The 26,328-nt window shown below is 39.6% G+C and overlaps 1 protein-coding gene across 4 annotated transcripts in view; it reads right to left on the bottom strand.

Annotated features, from left to right (window-relative positions):
* Positions 1-26,328, bottom strand: part of SYNE2 (spectrin repeat containing nuclear envelope protein 2) — a 181,876-nt gene that overhangs the window by 84,193 nt on the left and 71,355 nt on the right. For all 4 annotated transcript variants that reach the window (XM_071557344.1, XM_071557346.1, XM_071557347.1 and 1 more), the window contains exons 48-62: positions 23,981-24,136; positions 23,337-23,602; positions 20,110-22,216; positions 18,317-18,639; positions 17,189-17,333; positions 16,274-16,489; positions 15,628-15,893; positions 14,703-14,859; positions 12,862-13,017; positions 9,937-10,077; positions 9,418-9,600; positions 8,732-8,869; positions 7,133-7,318; positions 6,046-6,168; positions 3,865-4,047 (exon numbers count right to left, since the gene is read on the bottom strand). In XM_071557344.1, the coding sequence (XP_071413445.1) occupies positions 3,865-4,047; positions 6,046-6,168; positions 7,133-7,318; positions 8,732-8,869; positions 9,418-9,600; positions 9,937-10,077; positions 12,862-13,017; positions 14,703-14,859; positions 15,628-15,893; positions 16,274-16,489; positions 17,189-17,333; positions 18,317-18,639; positions 20,110-22,216; positions 23,337-23,602; positions 23,981-24,136 (4,746 nt within the window). The remainder of the gene's footprint in view (positions 1-3,864; positions 4,048-6,045; positions 6,169-7,132; positions 7,319-8,731; positions 8,870-9,417; positions 9,601-9,936; positions 10,078-12,861; positions 13,018-14,702; positions 14,860-15,627; positions 15,894-16,273; positions 16,490-17,188; positions 17,334-18,316; positions 18,640-20,109; positions 22,217-23,336; positions 23,603-23,980; positions 24,137-26,328) is intronic.

The raw sequence follows: 26,328 nt of genomic DNA, 5'->3' as shown, positions 1-26,328 counted from the left end.
TACCGAGGTAGAAAGCCTACCTGCTTTTCACTGCTGCTCAAGTCTTTACTGCCAGCTAGTTCTGCACTGTCCAAAAATGAACTGCTGTACACCAGGCAGACACTGCAGTCCAGAGGATAAGCCAACTGCAGTATCTGACAATTTGAATACTCCCCATAACAATGGTAAATATTCCCACCATGTCAACTTCCTCTTCTTACATGGCTTGTAGGCAAATGTATCATATGTTATAAACAGCCAAATTCACTTTTACTCATTTGACAGTAACAGCAAAATCTCATCATTGCATTGGTGAGGCCACACCTTGAGTACTGTGTTCAGTTCTGGGCCCCTCAGTTCAGAAAGGATATTGAGATGCTGGAGCGGGTCCAGAGAAGAGCAACAAGGCTGGTGAAGGGACTGGAGCACAAGTCCTATGGGGAGAGGCTGAGGGAGCTGGGGTTGTTTAGCCTGGAGAAGAGGAGGCTCAGAGGTGACCTCAGCACTGTCTAGAACTACCTGAAGGGAAGTTATAGCCAGGTGGGGGCTGGTCTCTTCTCCCAGGCACTCAGCAATAGAACAAGGGGGCACGGGCTTAAGCTCTGCCAGGGGAAATTTAAGTTGGATATCAGAAAAAAATTTTTTACAGAGAGAGTAATCAGGCATTGGAATGGGCTGCCCGGAGAGGTGGTGGATTCACCATCCCTAGAGATCTTTAAATGCAGATTGGACATGGCGCTGGGTGCCATGATCTAGTAAATGAACTAGAGTTGGACCAAGGGTTGGACTCGATGATCTTGGAGGTCTTTTCCAACCCAATCGATTCTATGATTCTATGATTCTATGATTCAACCCCCAGGCTTCACTGTCCATGCAGATATGGCCAATCTCCCCACACACTTGTATTTGTCAGTCACAGCCTGTCATGATGTCTCAGGTAATTAGGAAATTGTTGTATCTACAAGTCCGAATACTTGATGAAAACACTGAATATGCACAGCACTTGGTGCCCCTGTTTTCTGACCCACAGGCTGAGAACCAAAGGCTACCTAAGGACTGTTCCTCAGGTGTCTGCGAAAGGTAATGAAGGAACAATGAAGTCAACAGGCTTGAACTCACTCTGCTGATAGCAGCACCTCAACGACCTGACTGGTCACAAATCTCACTGCAAAGTCTGCAGACTCTGCCTTTCAGAGCAAAGTCTCTCCTGCTAAGAATATAACAGTGCCATGTCTTCAGTCACTTCTTCAGAGAAACCCTCCCTCTCAAGAAAATGCAGACTAATAATATTCTGAACAATCATTATTTTACCTACAGGTTTTAAAAGTAAAACTATTTAAAACTATTTTCCTTAATTATAAAAAGAAAGTAAAATTGAAGAGTAAGATATTTAATTATGGTCTATAATCTTAGTGCCATAGCTGAAGAATCAGAGGAGAAAAAAAAAGAATATGTTTTCTCTTGCTCAGTTTTAATGAAAATGTAAAAGACCTTCTAAAAGGGAGATTCCTCTTACTCTTACTCACACCTTCACTTCCGTATGAATAGGAGTGTTTGGTAACAGGTTAAGTGAGTAGTATCTCAAATTTCCTTAACTAAGGAATATGAATATTCTGCACATAGACTCCAATGTCTTCTGTCATGGCCAAAGTGTGATAAAGTCACTTGCCTGAACGTAACTCATCTGTTCCCTGCCTTCCACTCAGGGACAAGAAAATCTGATTTTATCCTTTATCCAATGCACCAAATTATGCCATATATGTGAGACTGAATCTCCTCTTACAAGTATTGCCTTGCTTTTGAGTTATTTCCTGCTTAACATTTGCTCTTGACTTTTCATATTGCAGTAACACTAGAAGACCTAACCATGAAAAAGGCCCACCTGTCCATAGTGTATTTGTTTTGGAACAGCTTAGTGAAAATGAGCTCAGTAAATAATCAGATACGCAAATACTGCCATTCTCTTGCACAAAAAAACAGAAGAAGCAGATGTGGCTTCCAACTTCTCTTCCTGATGACATTATTTAGGTGTGGCACTTAAGAGGCCATAATAAAAAGCAGAAGGTAACATTCACCACAGATCTAAGCCACCGAAAATCCTGCCCCAAGGCATTTACAACACCTATTGCAGGCTTTGTTTCTGCTACAGTTTGTTAGGTGTTATGATGGAACTTCATCATACAAAAGTTACTGCTGCAATGTCCCATTGCATAATCCACAGCAAAATATGGGCAAACTCATCCAAACACTAAGCCTCAAGGAAAGAAACCCTATGGATGTCTTTCTACAGGAAGCTTACTACCTTTTGATGCAGCACTCAAAATGCTGTATTTAAATAGCTTTATCCTTTGTTATATCCTAGCTGGTGCTACACTTGTATTGTAGTACTGCTGCTTTCAACCCATTTAAGTGCACTGGAAAAATCTCTTTTGCACAGCTTGATATGCTAGCTGGCAAGAATTGCAATTTTTCCAATCTGTTTTCTCACAAAGAAATTTCACTCAGCTACAGATTGATGGATGTTTACAATGTAAAGGCAAATGCTGAGCAAAAAAGGTTACAGCTTTACAAAAAGGGGAAAAACCTAAAGCTTGACCTAATGCTCCACACAAACCAGTCAGGAGCATCATGGTAACAATTCAATTGCAGAACACCCTGTTTCTGATGGTTTTTAAGTGTTTTGAAAAGCCTCAAGTATTTGATCTCTGAAAAAGGTACATTTTACCACATACAGACCTAAGAAGCTGTATGGATTTAGAATAAAAAAGGGAGGAGGGGGGAGGAATCATAGGGGTAATATAGATTTCATACAGTCATTGCTTTTTTTCCTGAACTCCAAGCATGTATTAGTCATATGGCATTGTTTGAGGTTTTTTTTCTTAGCCTGGTGCTTTTAATTTCACAAACTGAAAATCAAAGATGGACATTCACATTTAGCTGTCATTGTGTCTGCCTGGCCTTTGAAGTGTCCAGTTAGATGTTCTAGAGCATTCTGCTTTACTGTACTAGGTTAGAAAAACCACATCAGCAAAAATAATGTAACATTTTTCTAGGTGCTGTCATCATCCTGCCAAGAAATGGGTGGGCCACATGAGAATTTTCACACCTCTGCTGATGTGGGAATCTGCATAACCCAACTCCAGATTGCCTCCAACCTGGGCAATGGGGCATGGCAGGCTCTGAATTAAACCCTCCCTGAGCTGGTACAACCATATTGGTCAGTGAAGTGCTGCAGGGAGATTCCTTCATATTTGGAGCTGTTCCATATCCCTCACTGCCCCCAAGTTAACACTCACTGACCTGCCAGCACTGCCTTCTTCTAGGGCTGTGTGTCACACCAATGCTGTTTTATCACTTCTGTTTCCAAACCTGGTCTGGCCAACAGCATCTCCAAACTCCCTGTCACATGTTGGCCTCCCTCAAAACAGTGAATTAGCCAAGACACAGCTGCCGGAAATGGTCCCTTCCCTGACTCACTAATTTGATTAATAAAAGACCTGCCGCTGGCAGCAATTTCTGTCAACAAGAACTTTTATGGTCAAGATGAGTTTAAAGACTTGAAGACTTCAGATATGGACACCTGAATCTAACACCGGACTTCATCAGTGCAAAACTGGGTCCTAAGTCACCTGAGCCTTCATTTCTCCTACAATATGTTAAACCCACATGGTGTCAGCTGAGTTGGAAAACTGAAATGTATTTCAAACTATTCAGTGTGCTTTGCTGCAGTATCAAATTAAATAGCAAAAAAAAAAATCCCCAAACCATTAAATAGAAGACATAGTAGGATTAACTATATGCTTGTAAAAACAGTATTGCTTAAAGATCAAAATCACTATAAAATAAAGGTGGTTTAGGAAACATTAAAAAAAAAAAGTAAATTACCTCCAGTAGGTCATTTTGTTCTTTAGTAATTTTTTCTAATTTCTTCAGTTCTCTCAGGAGTTTTCTTGCTCTTTGGAAGACTGAGAAAGGTTGCATTTTCACCCCTGGTAGCTGAAGTGCTTGTTCATAGGACTGTATATGAACAATAGTGTTCTGCATGGGACCAACATGCTCAAGTATAACCTATTAGGATAAAAGACAGATAGTGGATGTGATACTGAGAAAAGTCAACACTGAAAATTTATACTACTGTCAATGTGCAAAAGCTCTCTTCAGTCAGTTTCTCATTTAAGAAGAATAATTAATCCCCATAGGGGCCATTCACTTAAGAGCTGGACTCAGTGATCCTTGTGGGTCCCTTCCAACTCAAAATATTCTGTTATTCCATGAATCTTGGAACAAATAAGTGAAAATCCATGGTGAGGTTGTCTAAAGCAAGACAAAGATACAGTCCACATTTACAATTCTGGGTTTTCTGCATATATAAAGTTTGCACAGGATCACATTCAGATTAGGTGCTATTTACTAAATGGGTCATTTCAAAGTAGAGCATTGAAGACAGTTAAAAAACTGGTGCAAACCCACTGATGTCACTCTAGTAAATTCTGGTTTGTGTCATTTGTCTTGCAAACCAGTGATTTTACGATGGTCCTATGAACAAATTTTTTATTTTATGATGGTCCTATGGGGGAAAATATCTGAAGAAGGCTTTCCTTCAAAGACAGCATTTCATACCACAATACCTTGAATGAATGCACAGTTTACAACCACCCTTATCAGTTTTGGATGAACAGAAATATGCAGTTTCATACCACAATATATGTTTTATGGAAGACTCAGTGATCAACTTCAACAATAGAGAATGGTAATACCAACACAACTCCTTGGTTGTCCTAAAAAGTATGAAATCCTACTGAGACTTCATTCAGCTGAGAACTTCAGAAGAAAAAAAAAACCAAAAAAACATCTAGAGGCTTTTTAATTCTAACATTTTTCTTAAAATTCCTCTCAAGATGATTTCATTTTAAAATGGCCCATTTGGAATAGAGATACTTATTCTCTCTTTCATAAGCATTAGGAATCTTTTGTTATTGGCATACTATCCTGGCTTTGATTTAAATTAAGGAGGAGGACAAACATTATTTTCCAGAAATATTACTTTAGTTTTTCCATACAATTTAGTCACTACAGAATTGTTCTCTGGGTAACAAAGTTGTAAGAAGTACAATGACATTTTTATTCCTCACTTGAAACTGAACTTTCTGCATTTCAGTCAGGTAACACTGTGGACTGCATGTGATATGAAATAAAAGATACCACAATGCTTTGTCTTATGCAGACAATAAAAATAACATCTGGTCCATGTATATTTGCAGTGAAATCCCTTCATGATGAAATGATTTTATGGTAAGTCACCTCAGCCTACATTTCCAGAAATATCTGCTAAATTTTGTCTCCATTTTTTGAAAAATAAGGCCTAAATTTCCAACTTTTAGATTGTACTTGGTGCCAAGTAGAATGGTGTGCAGCAAGGGTTGCTGAAAAGCAGGCCATAAACTGCCCTAAAAATGGAGATCCTCAAGTATGGCCGCTCTATCTGACAACACGTGCTGAAGTTACACACTCAAGTACTCCATGGGCATGTTCTCACAGGTGCTTTAATTTTAAAAGGTTTTGTTCAAATCATGGCTGTGCTCCTTGAAAAGGTCTCTCAGCAGTCTCACCTGAGGGTTATATTGATCAGATGTCTTGGAGGCAAACTGGAGTACTTTCAAATGAAACTACAGCAGAAGATGCTCTCCAGGAAAGCTTCTGAAGACACCCAGCTACTAATGGATGTCCATTCTACAGGATCAGTCCAAAGTAAGCCCCCAAGACACATACAACACAGATGTCAAGTCCTCTACACCAACTGTTTTGCCCTCCCAATGTGCTCCTTTTGGACTGTGGACTACTTGCTACTGTAGAAACACAGAGCAGAAACCATGACTGAAATAACACCTTCAATCTCTGACCCCAGAGTTAGAATTTGTGTCATACTAACATTTGAAGATCACATACTACCAACTTGTTCATGGTGGTTAGCAGTCACTAAGCACCCTTGTGGTTCTGAAAGCATACTTGTGCTAACTTCTGCACATATATATAGAGAAAAAATCCTATACAGGAGTTTTCACACACCTGTCCATGTTTAAGTTGGTCCTTAGGAGAAAATTCTAACAGATTTTCTGATGACAGGATTGTCCTCATTTCTGCAACATCCTTTTCAAACACTTTCACATGAGATTCAATGGCATCCAGTTCCTGGATTTGGGGAACAAAAAGAGTATTTGTAGATAGCACAAATACCAAAGCCAGCTTGCATTTCTGCCTTTCACTTAAATTTAAAGAGAAATACTGAAAAACAAGTGCAGCACATTAATGGATGCAATCAATCAAAAGGCTGGTTATTATATATTACTTATCATCATAACTTTTGAAGTAATTAAGTTTTCAGGGTCACCTGGTCTGTTTTAAACTCTGAATACAGAACTGAAAGATCCTTGAAAATTCATATTTTAAATTACCAGTAGTGAGAAGACAGTTTCCCAGTGGTGACAGATAACAGCATAGGAAATGAAACTAATTGCACTGTTGCTGTTTCCTGTGCAGAGTCTTATGGAAAATGAATCACATACAGTACAGCTGCTTATGGATCTCAGAGAGAGTCACAGAATCGATCAAGAGGCCTCTGATGTCCATCAGAGCAGGTCACTTGAGGCCTGATCCTGTTCAGATTGGCGTATCTTTAGTGATAGAGATGTTACCCCATGTCTGGGCCCCTGATCCAGTGTTTGACCGATCTCACTGCAGAAAAAATCCTTCCTAATAAGTAGATGTAATTTCCTTTGTTATTCTTTAGGTCTGTCACTGCTCATCTTTTCTCTGCACACCCCAAGAAGAGTCTGGCCCTGTCCTGTCTATAGTCTCCCATTACACAGCAGCAGACACCAGTAATATCCACACCCCCACCCTCAAGCTGTCTCTTCTCCAGGCTGAGCCAACCCAGATTCCCAGCCTTTCCTTCTACACCCTGTGTTAATCCTGAACCTTACAGTTTAATTAGTTACCAAAGGCCTCTGATGGTTTGTTTCCAAACAATTAATTTCCTCGCTTGGAACAGCTTCTAAAACCAGCACACCTTTTCCCTGTGCAGGTAATATAATCCACATTTCATAACATATGATGAAGTTGAGATAAACAGCACTCATGGGTCGCCCAGACTTACATCAGCCACATGCAGGATCTGGGGAAGAATCTCTGCTATCTCATGCTGTAAAGTTGCTACTTGGTCATCGATTTCATGAAGCTGTTGCATTACACTGCCCGTTTCAAGGACCGGTCTCAGCTCCTCCAGCTCCACATAAACACCATGCAGAACATTCTGCTTTTGCTCTGAGTCTTCCAAAGCCATCTGGAGGCAAAACAAGAGCTTTGTTTGATCCATCAGTGCTGAACATTGAAGTTTCACAGAGCTTAGGACCAGAAGGAACCAGTTTCCTGTATGTCATTGACTGTTGCATGTATTCCCAAAAATTTAGCTCAGACTAAAACACTCCACCCCTATGGGAACCAAATTATTGCATCCTGCAGGCAGAAAGCTGAGACTGATGCCATGATTTTAAGGGAAACAGTTAGATAAGAGCATGACAGAAGGCATGAAGAAGAACATTTCAAACTCAGAGAGAAGTCCCACACAAGTGGTGTATGAGATCCTGCAGAAGATTCCTGTCCAGCTCCTGTGCCAGGGCTGACCTTATCCAACTGAGACAGACGTGTCAGCTGGACACCCAAAAAGGGTTTCCTGCACACCAGCCTGCAGAGGGCAGATGTAACAAAGTGCTCCAGAAAATATCAGGCCAGTCGTGCATGATGGGAAGCTTCTTCCCATCTCCTGCAGTGAACTGTTTGAGCTTTTGGAATAATTGAAGCAAATGTCCTCATGAAGAACAATGAGGGTTGCAAGAAGTGCAGGTGGATCCAGTTATCTGGATGGCATGTGAAGGAAAGGACTGAATGCATGTCTCCACTCTAACACAAGCCCTGGGTGTATTCCCAAACCCAGCAGTTTCACATAAAACATTCCAAATCACAAAACTAGGAAACAATAAACTTTTGTCACAAAAAAATGTTCACAGGTTTCGGAACTCACAGTCTCCCCATTGTGCTTACATGCTTTGTAACATATCAGTCCAGAAGGCCCTACAGCTTCTTGTATGGAATTCTTATTAGTTTTAATACAAAAACCTATGTTTAGAATACCAGCTTTCTCTTTTGGCCTAAGTCAAGGAGTGGCTGTATAGAAAACTTGAATTTAAAAAATAAAACCTGCCAGAAATTCTCTTGGCACTTCTTGCCTGGCCTGATCTTCCGTGTCATGTTACAGACATCTGATTTCTGAAACTACCAATCAGAATTTCCTTCAAGATACAGCGAGAACAGCCATCCAAACTAAAATTCACTTCAACATTTCCACCTAACACACCGACATGAAAATACCATTTTATGTTTTTGGATCACATACACACAATACAGAAAGATCTGTATGTGTGCAGGCAATATATATTATAGCCACACAGTGGGGTTACAGAGGACAATCACACATTTTTGGAAGATAGATGTATAACACCTCAGTACTTTCACAATATAGATATGTCCAACATCTGAAAGTATCCATATTTCATGAGTGCCAAGCATAACTATTTTTCACTTAAAGGCTTTACTGAAAATGGTAAATTATTTATGTCAGTAAGACTAAAGAATGGGAAACTGCATCTGTATAGAGCAAGCAGTTCTGACAGTACCACAGATCTGCACCAACACTTACCTGAAGGTCATCACTGTATTTGTGTAAGCTTTTTGCAGAGTCATGCTGAGCATCTGCTCTTAACAAACAGTTGGTGCTTTCCATCCACTCCCTCACATTCTTCAAGAGTTCATCATACTCTTCCATCTTGTTGGCAGCCTAGGAAATGACAAGATTTAACAGAAAGGCACAAGTGAACTGGTGGTCACTATGTAGGATAAATGCATCTATGGACAAGATTAAAAGAAAACAGGATGTGTTTTCATCATGGCCAGTTAAATTAGTAGAGTGAAATAAAAATCATTATTTTTCTGACACAGTTTCATGATTTCAGGCTACCTCCTCTAACCAATGTAATTTTGGTGCTTACATGCTACATTTCATGGGGGCATTGTTCCAGTTTGGATGGCAATGTTGCTTTAATGAACAGCCCATCAGCTTAGTAAGAGAGAACCATCTTTGCACCCACCCAGGGGCACGAATTCCCCACATTAATCCCCCTCACCCACAGTGCAGAGCTGCTCCTTTGGAGTGGCAGCTGGGGGCAAGTTTACACTCCAGAAACTCTGGCTGTAATATGTCAATGCACTTACAGCAGGATTGTGACTCTCTACTTATTTAACAGCCACTGATGGTGCTTTATGTAAAGCCTTCCATCTGTTTTTTATAAGATTTGATTTTTAAAGAACTTCTAGACTTGCATCTACCTTGTTTAAGATGGCAGTCCTGCGCTCTGCAAGCTGTGAGACCTGCTGGTACTGCTGCAGGGGGGTCACCAAGATATCCATCAACTCCTGGGCATGGCAGGAATTCTGCTCCACTATATCCTGCACTTCTGCATCCAGCTCATTGAGTTTGTAATGCCAAAGATCCAGCATATCCCAGATTTGCTGCATGACGATTAAAAGGAAGTGTAATATCAGGTCAGATTCAAAGAGAACAGCAGCACTATTTGTTCTTCATGTGGGGCATGTGGAATTGCAAAGATTTCAGAACTGATAATGATGAGAACAGAACACTCTGCATCTACTGAAGCGATTCACAGTTGAAAAAATGATGCATTTTCCTCTGAGAAAGAATTGTTAAATATTCACCAGCTAAATACTTGCTTGTACTTCTCCTTTCACAGACACAAAATGAATGAAGATCACTTTTTGCTAAACCAGGCTCTGTAGAACCAACCAAAAATCTTTTAACACCCACAGGGGTTTTTTTGGCAAGATTACCTTCTGAACTTCTTTGGCTTTTGCAATGTTTTCACTCTTCTGTTGCAACATCTTTTCAATAGCTTGCAGGCCATTGTTAATAGCTTCTGCTTTGCTTTTCAGCACATACTGAGGAGAGCTCTGCAAGATTTCAGAGGTAACCTGTCAGAGCAAAGGGAAAACAATCAGGGAGATTACAAAGATCTGCTTGTTTCTATGCACCACCTCACCACAAAAATTCAAATTATTTTTGTTTCTCTTGATAAGTCACTTAAAACACAGGAATGGAATTAGATTTGCAGGGAGAAGCATCAGCATGAGCAGATTCAGTGTCTAGAAGGCGTTCAGTAATTTCCTCTCATTGAAAAAATGACTGGCTCAGAAAAGCAATTCCTGAGGAAACCAGCAACGAAATGCTGCAGCTCCCTGGGCTTTGCTTCAGCTGCCCCTGTTCTCTTCCCCAACAGAGGCTGATGCTACTGCACTGTGGAAAGGGTCACATTGAGAATTATGCTGTAAGAAATCCAGAGTGACACCTTTATGTCTCAGCTGACTGCTATGACTCCCATGTAGTACATTAGGGAAAAGTGCATCAGTGTACAGTGAATTTCTAAATATAAACCTAAGAGATTTATCACTAAAATAAAAAGCTCTGAGGCCCACCAAGTATAAAGAACTTAATTTCACTCTGCAGAACTCCATAAGAATGAAAAAATTGATACACTGAAGGGCCTGATTTTCCATGTAAAGAGAAAAGTGTCTTCAGTAAGCTGAAGGCAAGTAATTGTCTGAGCACAGGACTGAACAACACAATGTGATAGCAGGTTACTAAGGACTGCATGAAGTGCAGGGAGTGGCACAGTCCTTGCTTGTAGCCCACAGTGACATCTTTCCTTACTAAACCCTCCCAGCTGCTGGGGTCAGCCAAGCACCAGGGAATTCTTAAATTGGGGTAAATCCTTTGTGTGCTGCAGCCCTTGGGTTTAGGGGGCACTGAACAGTTTTATGCTGCCTTGATGCAAAGTATTTTTAATTTAGTAGTTATTCTAGTTCACAGCTCCTAATACTGAAATACTTTATCCTTGTTTTGGGAAGAGGAACTGAAATAATTTCTAGTTAATAAATTATCCATTTAAATTTCTTAATTTTATTAACATTATTTATAGATGCCAACATGAGACCACTGTAAAAGCCACAGTAAGATGTAGTATTGATAAAATTGCACTAATCCAAAGAAACACACAGCAAAAAGAACTACACTCTCTCAAATACTCATGTAAAAAAAGTGCTTCTCTCAAATACTCATGCTTGTACAAAAGAAGCAATGAAGTCCAGTCTGTGCTTAGTACCTAAGACTCCTGGGAAAAAGGAATTCAGGTTGTAATCACTAAACACTTGACCATTACCCTGTAGTTTACCAAACACGAAAAATTCTCAATGCTTGTAGCACCACTTTCCAAAACAGAAGAGAATTGTGTATGAGTGATGTGACACAATGGGAAATAAGAAAGCAGATGAAGCATTGACTTCATATATTTCCTCCAAAAAAAAATTGCTGCATCTCTCAGTGCTCTGAAAATGAGAAGGGCGGGATTTTAGTTTCAAAAATTCTTACTGGGATAAATTTAGTATTTATGGCAATTTATTTACATTGTTTGGTTAGCAGATTCAGAAGACGAATGTCATTAAAATACGAGAAGTTAACTCAATTTAACATATGCTGGTGTCTCCTAGTATGTAACTAAACGGACCTCCAGTTCCACTAGGATTTCTTTTATCTCCTAAATGCATTTGGAAAAATTTCAAGATAGTTTATATTGTTTTCAAATACCTAGATGTGAAAAGCAAACGTGAAAAGTCCAGTTTTTTCACCAACATGTGATGTGTGCATTGGGGTTATCTTTTATCTCAGCAAATGAAATGGTAATCAACAAAAAAACCCCAAAGCACAAATACTGTTTTAATTCCCTTCTCTCTCCTACCCAGTTGTTGGTTCTGAAAAAATGGTTCAATTTTGAAACCAAAACTATAAAGTTAACAAAATTAAAACTAATAAGCTGCAGTTAATATGCTGGTAATTTAATGCCACATAAAATGAATGATCTGACAGACACTAGCAAGTAACCAGGTTTCAAAGCTGTTTTATTAAAACTTCAAATTTTATCAAATTAACTGAGATTTAGCCTTTAAAATTAGCATTAAACATGATTATTTCTGAAATAAAAGAAGTGAAAGCTTTTGTTTTCTTTTAAAAGTAATGCAAATGAATTTAAAAAATGGCAACAATACCAGTCCAAAATTTGACCCCAAACTTACAGTATTACTCCATTTTTACTTATTTTCCCTTACATTTAACAGTTTATACCCCCTGAAGATAGAAAAAATTGCAGAAAACCCCACCCTGATGCAATGTTATTTAGTTATTTAAATTCCCTGCTTGCTTTTAAAGGAAGGCATCCATGTCCCAAGGGGTGGTCAAATGAACTGTGCCATGATACCCTACTGTGTGTGCAATTCCCATGGAAAAAATCCTGTTTCAAAGTCCTTTTTTAACCCAGTTCTGAAAATATATTCTCAGTTAAGCTATGCAAACTTCCCAGTCAACTTTGACTACAAGTTCACAGTTTAAGAATGAGAATGGATAGAAAACAGCACCCATATAGTATTAAAACTTGATTGCTAAATGTTCTGCCATGTCCTATTTTAATGGAAAACAAAAATATTATATTCACACAGCTTACTGTAAGGATATTTTAAAAGGAGACAGTTAACACGAGGAATCTTTCCTCATTCCTAAACTTCCACCGAGAAGAAAATGCAAGCAAAAATAATCATACTTTTCAAGTTAAAATTTATAGCTACAATTTATAGTTACACTCATCAAATACTGCTGTACTTATTTACACATTGCTAAAAGATAAGTATGAAAACTACATCAACAGTTACCTTCTCTTCCAGGTCTTGCAATACTTTCTTGCAGTCCTCCAGCTGTGTTTCGATCTCTGCAGGAACTATTGTATACATTTCTGAATACTTGATCCGGAGTTTTTCCATGATATCCTGTAGAGCTTGACTTTCTCTACCAATCACATTCTGAAGCTCCTACAAAATGAAGAATAACTTCAGCAGTTTTACCCAGTTTTTACTGAGTGCATGTGTGTATATGTACATATGCATATATAAGTATATATATACGCACATACATAGCGTGTTTTATATTTCCTATAATGATTGTGGTTTGGAAAAGTTGATTTTGGGATATGAAATCTAATTTGACTACCTCTACAAGCACATAAACTTTAAGAAATAAGCACTCATTTCATCAAATGATGCTTTTCAATCTGTAGGAATTAATTAAACTCGATACTGCTCCACGTCGGGCAACTGACGCACTGATGCTCATTGACAGCCTCAGCAAAGGAACCACTTGAAGTGCTCCTGTGACTAAATGTTAACCTTTGTGCTCCTCCCTTTTGCCAAAAGTGCATTTTCCCTTTGAAAGACGTTTAATAGCCAACGTGCACTCCTTCATTATTATAAACAACACAAAGGCCACAAAAAGCAACAGGTTTCAGGCTGAAGTGTCTGCTTTCAGGCAATTACGCAGAGCAGCACAGCAGGCTCCTTTCACAACAGTAGTTTCCAGTTCTACATGAAGAATGTAGGTTTTATGAGATAAAAGAAACTTGAACAACTGTCTACAGCCTGTGGCCTAGAAAGAAAATCCGATCTAAGTTCTCTTGCAGAAAGAATGAAGAAACTCATTTGTTTTGGAGGTTTTCTAGAATTTCAAGTTGGAAAGTTCTGTTTGCTTGCTTTATGGTTCCTTTCCCCAATGCTCAACTGTTTGAGAAACTCAAATGCTAACTCAAGTTTTGGGGGGGAAAATGATCTAAAGCTTCTACCAGGCAATGAAAGACATTAAAATTAACTGCATTTTCTTTTTCAATAAGGAGGAATGGTAATCCATTCACTCCCTGTCACCCCTTGGGAATCTTTTCCCTTAACAAGTTAAACACACAGAAGAAAGATGTAAGAGACTGAGATTGATTTATTTCCTGTCATCCCACAACAGCTGGGTCTGGTATTAAAAAAAACCCTCAAAACCACAAAACAGCTGTGTGCCTCATTCTCTCATGGAAAAGGCTGCTGTTGTCAAATGGCCCAATAAGATTGTGCCAACATTTACAGGAGTTTTTTTGATCAAGATGAAAAAATCATGATAGCAATATAAACACAATAAGACCAAGTTAAAACAAATATAATTAAAATAATAAAGAGATAAACACACATTTGGGGGCTGTTAGGAATAACAGCATTTCATGAAGTCAAGAAATGACAGAAATGCATGGTTTGCCACCGAGTGCTTGTGGCTGCTGAAAGTCACTGGTCTTGATCACATCTTGATTTCTAAAAATCATTTAACCAGGTTAACCCCCAATATGGGACATCAAATGCAGAGCACCTGAAGCTGCCCTGGCTAGATATGCAGAGGTGGAAAGGGTGCAAGATGTACAACAGGCAGTCCTTCCTAAAAGGTTTGCAACTGGATTGAATTCCGTGCAATTTGGACATACTTCTGTGCCTGCTTACTGATCCACACAGAGGGAAAGGAACACAAACCAGGGATGTGGCAGGGCCAGTCATGTTCTGCTGGGCCAGGTTCATTCTCTTTAAGTCAATGTGCATATACCTTACCACTAATTTTATTTGGTGCAAGTTCAAGCTCCAGCATAAACCAGAAGATATTGCAAACATCCCCACACAACAACAGAGCCGTTACCAACCTCCAGCTGTTCTGCCTTTCCATCAGCATCTTGCAGTAACACAGATGCAGCATTCTGTAATGCATTTGTCACAGCACTTATTTCTTCAGTGACCTTGTTCCTCTCCTGAATCTCAGTTTTCACAGAATCCTTATGGTCTTGAGCCTTTTCATACAACCTATGAAAGATTGGCAGAAAGAACACATTAAGTTTTAGACTCTACACTAAGCAGGAGCAAAGAGCATGCTTAATACAGATACTTTAGAGATATATATCCAGAATCACATTTGTCTATACTTTAGGAATATATTATGCAAAATCCCTGAGTTTATGTCATTTACTGTCTCAGTTTCTTCAAACTGAGTCTTCTGATATTGCTAAACAAAGTACATTTGGTAGACCAAATCAGATAGCAGGCAAATTTAAACAGCAAACAGAGGTCAGGTTCTCAGAGTCTGAAGATGCTGACAGAGCAGATGTTGAGCACAAAGATGCCTGTGCCCAAAGGCAGGCACAGAGAAGGGCAAGTACAATCACAAATTTGCAAAAAATATTTGGGCTGTATTTTAGACATTGGCATTCACTAAGAAAGACAAAAGTTGCACTGTTGCAAAAAGTGCAGGGTCTGGTTTTCCAAGGAATGGAAGATCCACACATCTCACTCAAGCTTACAAGGACTTGGAACCTCCAAAAGTGTCTATTATTCCTACTGTACTTGAACACAAATTACAGCTCACAAGTGATGTGCCCAGGGTCGTGCCTTCTCCCTAAATAATACCCCCCATGCCCATGCTGCAGACAGCAGATGGGTTAGATGGAGCATTGCTCTCACCCAGTAAACCATTTTAACTGCACTACAGCTTTTATATATCCTTTAATATCCAATAAAATACTGTGCTTATAGATAGTCCTGTCATACCTTCAACATAGATCTCACAACACTTACTTTGTACAGCGATCCTGCATTGCCTTTATCTCACACAGGGCAGGAAGGGCAGCATCTGCCTCAGTGTTTGCAGGTGCATTCAGGATGTTTCTTATCCGGTGAAGAAGCAAGAGTAAGAGGAGCTGTTGCTGGTTGATGTTTTCTTCAAAGGAGTTCACAAAATCTAGTAATTCTACCAGTTCCTCTCTGGTGGCCTTTTCTTTCTCTTTAAGGCTTTCTGGCTGTTCTTCCTGGAGCTTATCAAGAATGATTGTTTCTCGTTCCAGCTAAGTAAACACCAGGACAAAGCATTAGATAAAGTGTGTTTTTCCTCCATCACCTTAAGTTACACTGTTCATTTACTCATACGGGTGACTAAGCACTGGGAATTAGACAGGCAGAGCTTGAACCTCTGGAGAGTGCCAGAACACTTGGGTTTACTTCTACAAGGCACGTAACCCCATGCAGAGCTGTTCTGGGTTCAGAGCATTTGTACTATAAATATCCCCACCATTTTTTACTCTGGGTTCAAGAAAGGTGGGGATAAATAACAGATCGGTGGGTAGGAAATTATGTTCTGCACTGATCTCAGCCCTTTTCAGGCCATTTTAGTGACAGCCCCATGCCTACCACATTTCCCCAAGCTTGCAGACATTGAGTAACTCACCTCTTCATTGATGAATTTCCATTCCTGCTTTAGCTCTTCACAGTTGATTTCCAGCCCTTTTGCTGCCTCAAGCAAACCCAGCCAGTTTTCCCACAGCACTGTTACGATCCTGCCCAGGGCCCTGTCCCCTCCTCTGTGTAACCTCATCAGCTCTCCAGAGATCTGCCTCAGCTTCACGAGATCCTCTTCAGCCAAGTCAATGCTGGAGACTAAAATCTTACAGGAAAAACAAATACACAAATAAATCAAGTGCTACAGTTAGAAGCATTAATGAAGTATTCAGTAACACAATTAGGATCCTCTAACAGAATGGCAATCACTCCACTAAGCTGGTTAAATGCAGTTGTGAGGAGAGAATTCTGTTGGCTAAGAAAGATGAGGTAAATAAAACAGAAGAACACTGTGCTCAGGCAAGTAGGTTCTTCTTTCTGGTTAGCTGGAAGGGAAGAGAAATGTGCAGGATTTTGAGATATATAAAATAACAAGCCTGTAATATGAGTACTAAAGGAGAAGACAGCAAAGAAGTTGGTTATAGCACAGGTCTGGTGGGGAGGCAGCAAGACAGTCCTGAGTGGGGAAACCGGAAATTCTCTGGTTTTCACTTCTGAGGGAAAACAACAGCAATGTTATAAATCTGATCAGTCCTGGTCCTGCAAAGGAGCAATAAGGGATCTGAACACAAATGCAACACAAGCCTAAGGACACATAATATTTAATTCCTACAGCAGTAAGATACACTCATTTCACATGGTCTACCATAATCCAGTCTTTTTGTAGGTACATAAAATATTCTGTGGTTTTTTATATATAAATACAGGATAAAGAATTCCACTCTTTTCTGCTATGGTATGACATGGTGTGCACAGCTGCATTAGTTTTGCATGAGCTTTTCAAGTTCTTCAAAGCCTCTCTTACCTTGCTTTCTTCTAAGTGCTCCAAAGCTTCTTTATAAGACATTGGAATTTTAGACAAAGACTGTCTAAGCATCTTTTCCAGTTTCTGAAGATTATCACAAACTTTATCTTTGGTTTTTGTGTAGCTTTTGTATTTTTCAGAATACCTGTAAGATACAATTAATTGATCAATTAAAATTTGTTGTTGTTGCTCCTCTCTCCAACTATAATGCCCACAAGAATAAAAGCTTAAATTAAAAAGTCCTAAGAACTAGTAGTCCTTACTATTTTGCAAGTTATTATCAATTAGCAGTTGTTATACACTTCAGGTCCAATACCCAAGATATTTTAGAGGTGAAGGTATAAATGTCCCAGAGGCAAATACAGGTATGTGTATTCTTTTATCAGCTGTGGAGCTGCTCAGAAGAATTGCATGTCTTGGTTTAAGTTTCCATCCTCCTCAGACATACCCAAAAATTAGTTCCCAGTTTGTAACACACATTTTATTGTTCCTATGATGTGTGGTCTGTACAATTACAATTTTTTTCCATATCTTATAATCTCTCTTCTATTACCAAAGCATTTAGTCATTCAATTCTTTGATTACAAGAGCAGATTTTAAGGTTATGGTCAATAGGACCAGAGACACTGGATCACAAGCAAGCAGTTTAAAATTCCCTTATCTCCCAAACTTTTTCTGTACATGTATCTGAAGACCCTTCAGAATTCTTTTGTACCTGAAGGAAGGAAAATAAATCTTGTGTCTTGTTTGATCCTCACTTTCTCAAGCCACCAGAACAGCCTATGGAAGACAGGAATTAGGGCCCCACTGAAAACTATTCTAACCTCCACCAGCACTGAACCAGAGACTGTGGAAAAGTGCTTTCTTTTGATTCTGGCACTCCCTGGCCCTCAGTGGAGGCCCCAAATATACTTTTTGAACTACAACAATGACTGCATTGTAAATTTGTAGCAATAAGCCTATTGTGTAGTAATTTTCCTTCCATTACAATCATACCTTGGAACAGCAGGAATGCTTACAGTTCTTTCTACTCAATTACCTGGTTCTACCAGAGCAGAAACACTACATTTATTTTCAGCCATGTTTCTCAGGATAAGGTACTTAATCTAGGAGATCTCCTAAACTTACCTATGTTCATCAGCTTCCTTTCTCTGAGCCTTCTTCCTTAATGCCAAACCCTTATTGATCAGTTCTGTTAGAGCATTTTCCAGACATACTTTGTCTTCTGGTTTCACTAGGCTTTTCAGCTTGGAGTGCAGGTTTTCCACATCAGCCATTGCAGAGTTGAACTCTTCCTGTTTCCACTCTGGGGTGTGACAGATCTCCTCTGAGCTGCAGAGCTCTGTTGCAGCAGCCTGGGCTTGAGCTTCACAGTCCTCGAGGAAGGTGGCAGCCCTCTGAACAGCCTTGGTATAGAGACCACCGATCCTACATGCCTCCTGCAGAGCACTCTGAAGGCATTAAAACGACAAAAGAACAATAAAGAAAGGCTGCTGTACTCCTCTGGATCACCAGGTGATCTCAGAATGTCACACTTGGCTGTCTTTGGGACCAATGCTCCCAGAACTGGCCAGAGCAGGGTGAGGGAGCAAACACACTGTGCTACCTAAGGTACTTCAGAGCAGTGCTGGAACCTATGGATTGATTGCCCTCAACCATAGGACAGGGACAACGAGGGGACTGCTAGTACTGGAAAAGCCCAGAGAGAAGGATGCCAGGACAGAAGAGGCCTAAGATTCCACCTTGGACATGGCAGGATACATTCCTTTTCATACAAGGAAAGCCAACACGTAGATGCTTTATCCTGCTTTATCCAGAGGATACCTCCACTATGACTCGCCAAACTGTTTCTTGCTAAACCCTCTTCTTGTTTGTATTTCTACACAGAATGTGTGACTTTGTCAGCTCTTGGATTCCTGCAGGGCAGAGAAACTTTGGCACTGTGCTTCCCACACAATACCCAAGCCGTGATGTACAGCAAACTGGGAAATCTGGCAGCAGGACCATAAATCCACCAGGGATGTTGAGGGCCTCTTCCTGTTATTAGCTACCACCTCATATTTCCTCATTTGTATCCACTGATCTCTTGGGCAGGCAGAGCACAGGTCTTCTTGACCAGGACAGTTTCAGAACTTCTCTGCTGCCACTTTTCTGGTTTCCAACAAACTTATTCCCTACCTCTTGCTCCTTGTGTTACCATAAGCAGCTCTCTTCTACTCATGAAGTCTGCCTCCAGACTAATTACATCTTAGCTAGGATTTCCAACTTCTCACATAACAAGTTGAGAAAATTCAGTTTTATTAACTGTCCTTAACATTCCTCATGCCTTTAACAGCATCTGTTCCCATTTGAGTGAACCTTTCCTGACAAAGGCACTGAGAATCAAGCCAATCCTCCAGCAATGCCTTATCAATGCCTTATGCATTTGTGATAAAGCCTTAGATCCCAGCTGCCTTTCCTTTGCTCACCCTTCCTGATCACATTGGTTTGACCTGTGCTTTACTCTTCTTGATCATTCCCCAACTGGTATGGCTTTTCTTTATAGTAGAAACCAGGAGCTTGGGCTTTTTCATCATTGTTACTGTTGAAAATATTACCTAAAAATCAGACACAGGAACAATAGGAAGACAACTGCACCCAGTCTCTCTTCACCTGAACATTTCAACACAACCTTTTCCTCCCTCCTCTTGACCATTCTTTTCTTGTCCTAATCTCCACTGATTGATTACAATCAAACTGAACACAACTGATTTGTTTGTGTCCTTAGTTTCTATCATGATTCCCATCATATCCACCAATGCAGAGATGATCACAGGCCAATTCAGCTATTAGAATAAATGAGGACATAAGTCATGAAAATTCAGTCACAGACACCTAATCTAATCATTGGGGAAATACTTCATTTCATTAAACATACTTACAACACGGGCAGCAATGTCTGTCTTGAGTTGTACTTCATGACCTTGCATCATCTCCAACTTTGTTTCTATACCAGCAGCAAGAGATTTTTCATCTTGATTTTCCCTCTCCTTTTCCATTATACATTTAATAGCAGAAAAATTTGCTTGCATCATATTCTGAACTGCTTCCCATCGCAGCTTTTCATCCTGCATTGTTTTCATGTCTATCACAAGTGGCTGCTGGAGCTCTAACTGAATATGCTTTATGATGTGGAATATATTTTCTACTTCGTTATGGATATCTTCCTTGTTTACACTCTGGAGCCCAGAGACCAAGATTTGAAGAAACTTATTCAATTCGTCAACATCTTTCTCCAGGCTCTTTATTTCTTTCATCTTCAATTCTTTGAATAGTGTATCAAAGACCTCATTTTTGTTTATTTGATTTGCTGCCTCCTGGGTTAAGTACAAGATTTGTTGAACTGTCTGCAGCAGAATCTGTGCAGATATGACATTCTCAGCAGGAGAAGAACTAGAGCTGTCATTTAGGATGTTAGCTTCTTTTCTTACACTGGATGTTACAGTCTGGATTTCATTTAGCAATACTTGAATCTTATCCCATTCCCTAACAACATTCTCAAAGTGTGTTATCTTTCCTTTAATTTCATTTTTTATTTTAGAAAATTCAGCTTGCAACTCATCCAGCTGCAGCGAGTCCCATTTCAGACCTACACATTCAAAGATTTCTTTGTATTTCATTATTTGTGACAAATTTGCTTGAAGAGCCACTACTTTTCCTTTAAGTGCTTTGCATTTCTCCTTCAATCCCTGCTTGGCACCTACTAATTCATCTTCTTTCAAGTCCATGTCACCATCCTTTAGATCATTAAGGCCCTGCTGCAATGAAGCTATTCCTTCAGCAAACTCTCTGTAGACAGCTACCTTTTTTTCTACTTCATGAATTTTACTCTGAATTTGCCTCTGTGTCTTTCTTGCTCTGTTCCTCAGACTTCTTAATTGATCAATTAAAAATAGTTGTTCAGACAAGCTCAGCTCCCCAGCTGTGACCTGACTCTCTCTGCAGTGGGATGAGATAAGCCCTTCTATTTCCTGTATGTCCTTTAACATCTCCTTTAAGATGGTTTGTTGACTGACTAACTCTGAGCATGTGCTGGTTTGGTTCATGTCAGACCTGGCAAGCAGCTCAGCATTTCGAAGCTGACAGTGAACTTTGTCTATCTCTGCAATCAGCCTTTGCCTCTCCTCCAGCTGGAGCTCTAGGTGCTGTAATCTTTGAGTGGTTTTTAAAACAAGAGCCTTGTATGAGTTCTGCAATGTTTGTAAAAGGAAGGTCATATCAGAGACCTCCTCTGGCTCCAGGTTGGGAAGGATATGCTGGAGCCCATAATCCAGCGACAGAATCGCAGGCTCCCTGTTCACAACTTCTGAGCTCATGAGCTGACAAGTTCTGATCTGTGACTTCACATCACTGGGGAAAAGTGCTGCTTTCTGATCAAGGTGGGACAGCGAATCTTTGACCCATGAAATATTTTCTTTCAGCCTCTTCATCATTTCATGTTTCATGAGAGCAGGACCCGTGATCTGAGTATCCATTTGACTCTGTTGCACTGATAATGCTTCCAATTTGCTCTGCAAATCATGTACAGAGTTCTCCAAAGCCACCTTCTCTTGATCACTCCAAATTCTTTTCATCTGCAGCTCAATCCTTCTTTTTAATAGCGAAAGTCCATGTTTAATGTCCTGTAGCTCTGTGTTCCAAACTAGAGGGTCTTTGGCTTTTCCTGCAGCTGAGGAACGTAGCTCTGCTTGTAAATACTGTTCTTGTATCAGCCTCTGAATATTCTGTGCTTTGTTCATAAGCAGGTTAAATTCATCGATTTCTGCCACAACCTGGTCATGTTTCTTTTGCACTGTTTGTTCCACATGTTGCCACCAGTGCTCCAGTTGCCTCATTTGGCTTTCAGTCAGCACTTTATCCATACATGTCAAGTGCTGAGACAGAATTTCTTGCTGACTCTGCAGCTGGTTTAAGACATCTCTTTCTTTTCGTAAGGACTCAATGCAGGCCTTGATTTTCTCCAGAAGAACTGTGTTGTTCGTAGGACCCCTGCCAAAAAGATGAGCAGTGTTTAAAAAAAATAAACAGCTCATAAAACATAGCCTAGACACTTTTAAAAACTAATTTCACTGCTTAGAATATGATTCACTCACGTTATTCACTTAATCACACAAATCCCTCAATATTCTCTCATGAATTTCCTAATGATCCTTGCAGGATTGTTATTTCTTGCATATATGTACAGCATTTGTTATTCCTACCTATCTCTGCAGAAAAGATTTCTACTGTATATGTTCTAAAATTTCACTATATACTAATATGGAATGCAACCTCCACTTAAAGTTGCAACAAATAAAGTTTTAAAAATCAAAATAGCGTTGAGTTATCTCTTAGTGAATTAACTATATTTTATGGTGATTTCTGGTTGACAATGAAGATAAAACTTAGTTATAAAAATATTTTCAAATTTATATTCATGTAAGATTAATTTGGAGGAGTTTATCTACTCATCTTTTATTTCCAGGAGTATTTTGAAATACCCAGCTGAAATACATTTAGCAGCCAGATTTTTATTTCATCTTTTCAATCTCTTTGCTGTAAATTAACAATTTCATAAATTTTTAATATTTTCAAATTATTTTGATACGTTATTGTGACAAACTAGTTCTGTGTTTTGAAGACTAATTCACAAAACATAGTAAATATTTCATGTGCATTGTGTTTGAATTGGCACTGTAGACTTATTTACTGTAACAGAATTCTTCCTACCAAATAAGTTTTCAGAGTAAAGACATTTTATAAGAAAAAAAATAGAACTAGTGAGTTCTTAAGGAGAGATGAGTATTTCACATCTGCCATACTTTTGCAATAATATTTTAGGATGGGGTTTAATTCATTTTTAGCCCAGCTAAAAATGAAAATTCTTTGTTTTACCTAAAGAATGAAGACAGTAGATATTGCTGAAAGATGGTAGAGAACCACCAGAAATGCTTCTGTTTAAGGCTATTTCCAAACATACCAACCCGTAAGATTCTCTTGCTCCCCAATAATAATGAACTGGAAAAAACACCATATTCTTGTCTGAGGATTACTGAAGCATGGCATGGAATTAAGACTAGGACCATATTTGTTCTGCAACCTCTTAACCAAACCCCTCAGCTATACTTACATTTTTATGTTATCTTTTTCTATTGACAAATTCTTCATGGAGGACTGTGCAGCAGAAAGATTTTTCTGGTATTCATTAATCAAACAGTACTGTTGTTCCTTCACTGCCTTAACAGCCTCTAGTTCTTGGAGCAGCCTGTCCCAGCAGGGCCCTGCAGGCTCCGTGGTTTGCAGCTCCGCTCCGTTGGATCCCGTTGCTTTGGGAATCACTTCTTCACCATGGCACAAAGATTTTGCTTTCCACATTTCCAGCTCGTTTTGTAAATTCTACAATCAAGCCCACCACAGAGAAGGGATTAAAGGATGATCTTAAAACACTTTTAGCTTTCAACACAAAACACAGTTAAATACTGATTCACCTACAAACACATGGCTGCTCATCCCCATGCAAAGGAGCATGGATGCCTGTGCCCATCATGGAAGCACATGTGCAATCCCAGGTGTATCTACTGCTGCACTCCAGAGGAGGAGTACAAACCATGGGATTTACATGGACACATTTGCATTAAGGCACACGGCAGACAAACTGACTAATTGTGCAGTCAGATATGACTATGTGCAACAATCTTGGTTTGCCCAAGTGAATCGGAATTCTCTAAGTGTATCACTACATTAGCTATGAGAATGGCTTTGCAGTTTCCATACCTCCAGCTCTTTTAGTTGTTCATTTATAAGCACCATATCCAGCTCAGCCACTTCCTTTTTCAGCTCATTGACCTTCTGTTCCTCTTCAAAATATTCAGTGTTTACTTGCACTCCAGGAAATAGTTCCTTCTGGACAACCACTTCTGCACCTGTGTCCTACAACACAGAACAAGATTCTTATTTCTGAAGGTCCTAAACCAACAAGTTCTCTGACTGCACCACTTGGCTTGACATGTTTAAGCCATGCTTAAATCCTGCTGTGGTTTCCCCCACAGCCTCTAAGGGCCAAGCAGGTAAGAATATAAATGAAATGTCACAGGCTAATCGGGTCATGTGGCAATACCTTAAAAATCTTTCTACACTTCCCTTCCCCCATTACCTGTCTATATCTGGGGATCTGCTCCACATATACTTTATATGAGTGAATGCCTGTAAATACACAGATATTACTACAGTGGGAGTTTCTCCATGGTACAACATCTAAAAAGAATGATAAGAAAAAAATCGTGTTTGATAAACTTAACGTATTGCTACTTTAGATACTGTTTTACTGGGAAGCAGCCAACTATCACTTGTGAGCTGTCACTGTCATCTGTCCCTTTGTGGGGTCATGAGCTATACAAAATATACCAGCTTCAAGTACGGGAAATATACAGTACATACTACACCTTATCAGAGAAGAATAGCTCTATTTATTTGAAATCTTTTGGTTGTTTTCAGTCAAAACTGAAGGGGCCCACTCCTGAAATAGTCAGCCAGAGAGCTTTTCAGTTTTTCTGTGTACATATCCATAACAATTGGATCAATGCAGAAATAACATTTCATCCTAAGAGACTTTGGAGTGCCATAGAACTGAAGTAAGCATAAAAACTCATCTAAGTTATCAAAGAGGAAGGAAGCAAAACACTTTACAAGACTGAAATATCAACACATCAAAACACACAAAAAAGTGTGACTTAAAGAAAAAACCTTCAGGATTGCAGTGTACATGTTTTGCTTGCTTGTATGATGATCTCATTGCACTGCCTCCCTGGATATAGCCTGGTGAGGCTGCACCTCAAATCCGGTGCCCAGTTTTTGGCCCTTACAACAAGAAAGACACTGAGGTGATGAAGAACGTCCAGAGGAGGGCAACAGATCTCAGGAGGGATCTGGAGCAGCTGAGGGAGCTGGGGGTGTTCAGCCTGGAGAAAAGAAGGCTCAGGGGAGACCTTATCACTCTCCTGAAAGGAGGTCATAGCCAGGTGGGGGTTGGTCTCTTCCCCCAGGTAACAAGCAAGAGGAAATGATGTCAAGGTGTGTCATGGAGGTTTAGATTGGATATTTGGTAAGATTTCTTCATGGGAAGGGTGGTCAGGCATTGGAACAGGCTGCCTAGGAAAGTGGTGGGTCACCAACCCTAGAGGTATTTAAAAGACATGTAGATGTGGCACTTGGAGACATTGTTTAGTGATGGACTTGGCAGTGCTGGGTAAATGGTTGGACCTGAGGATCTTAGAAGTCTTTTCCTACCTAAATGACTCTATGATGATTGCTGTGTTCTTTAAATGCTTTTCAAGAGTATTATGATCTCCATAATTTTTCCACGAAATGAGGTTAGTCTAACAGGTCTGTAGTTTTCTGAGTCTTCACTCACACCCTTCTAGTAAATTGGGATATCCGTGGCAAGCTTCCAGTCAGCAGGAACCTCTCTGGCTTCTCAGAACTCTGGGAAACTTTGCTGAGGCTTCCAGTTAGAGCAGATATGCAAGTCCCAGGTAAGACCTACCAATGGACAGGCCAGCTGTGGGCCTGCTTGTTGATCTAACTTAAAGATTAGATCTAGCTCTACCTGCAGTTTAAGAATGTGGTGTCCAAGATCAGCAGTCACAGGGCACTTGTGATGTAACTCCCTTACTCTTAATATCCACTTAAAGAAGAACAGACTTCGTGAAGTCATTTAGTAATGTACCTTGTCACTTATTCAGCTTGAAACCATCCTCCTTTCTTTATTTTATTTACTTTTTTTCATACATTTGTTCACCCTTGGATTTCAGTTTCCTTATCTGCCTTCCTTATGATGGCAAAACTATCACAACTACCTATAATAAGGTGGAAGGAAATTGTATTGATTAACAATTAAAAGAGAAACTGTAAATATCATGAAGACTGATTATGATGGCTCTAAAAACCAGATTGAACTCTGTTTTGAACAGATCCTCTGAAAAATATGATGGGCTGGCACTTTGGATAAAGTTCAAAACTATCATGGACAGAAATATGAACTACAGATAATGATCTTGATGTGACAGTAATTGTCTCTTTTTTAAAATAACTTCAGCTGAAGCCCACATGGAAACAAAAATTAA

Source organism: Pithys albifrons, chromosome 6 (genome assembly GCF_047495875.1).
Source record: "Pithys albifrons albifrons isolate INPA30051 chromosome 6, PitAlb_v1, whole genome shotgun sequence".
NCBI lineage: Eukaryota > Metazoa > Chordata > Aves > Passeriformes > Thamnophilidae > Pithys > Pithys albifrons.
This window is presented reverse-complemented; position numbering and strand designations above follow the sequence as displayed.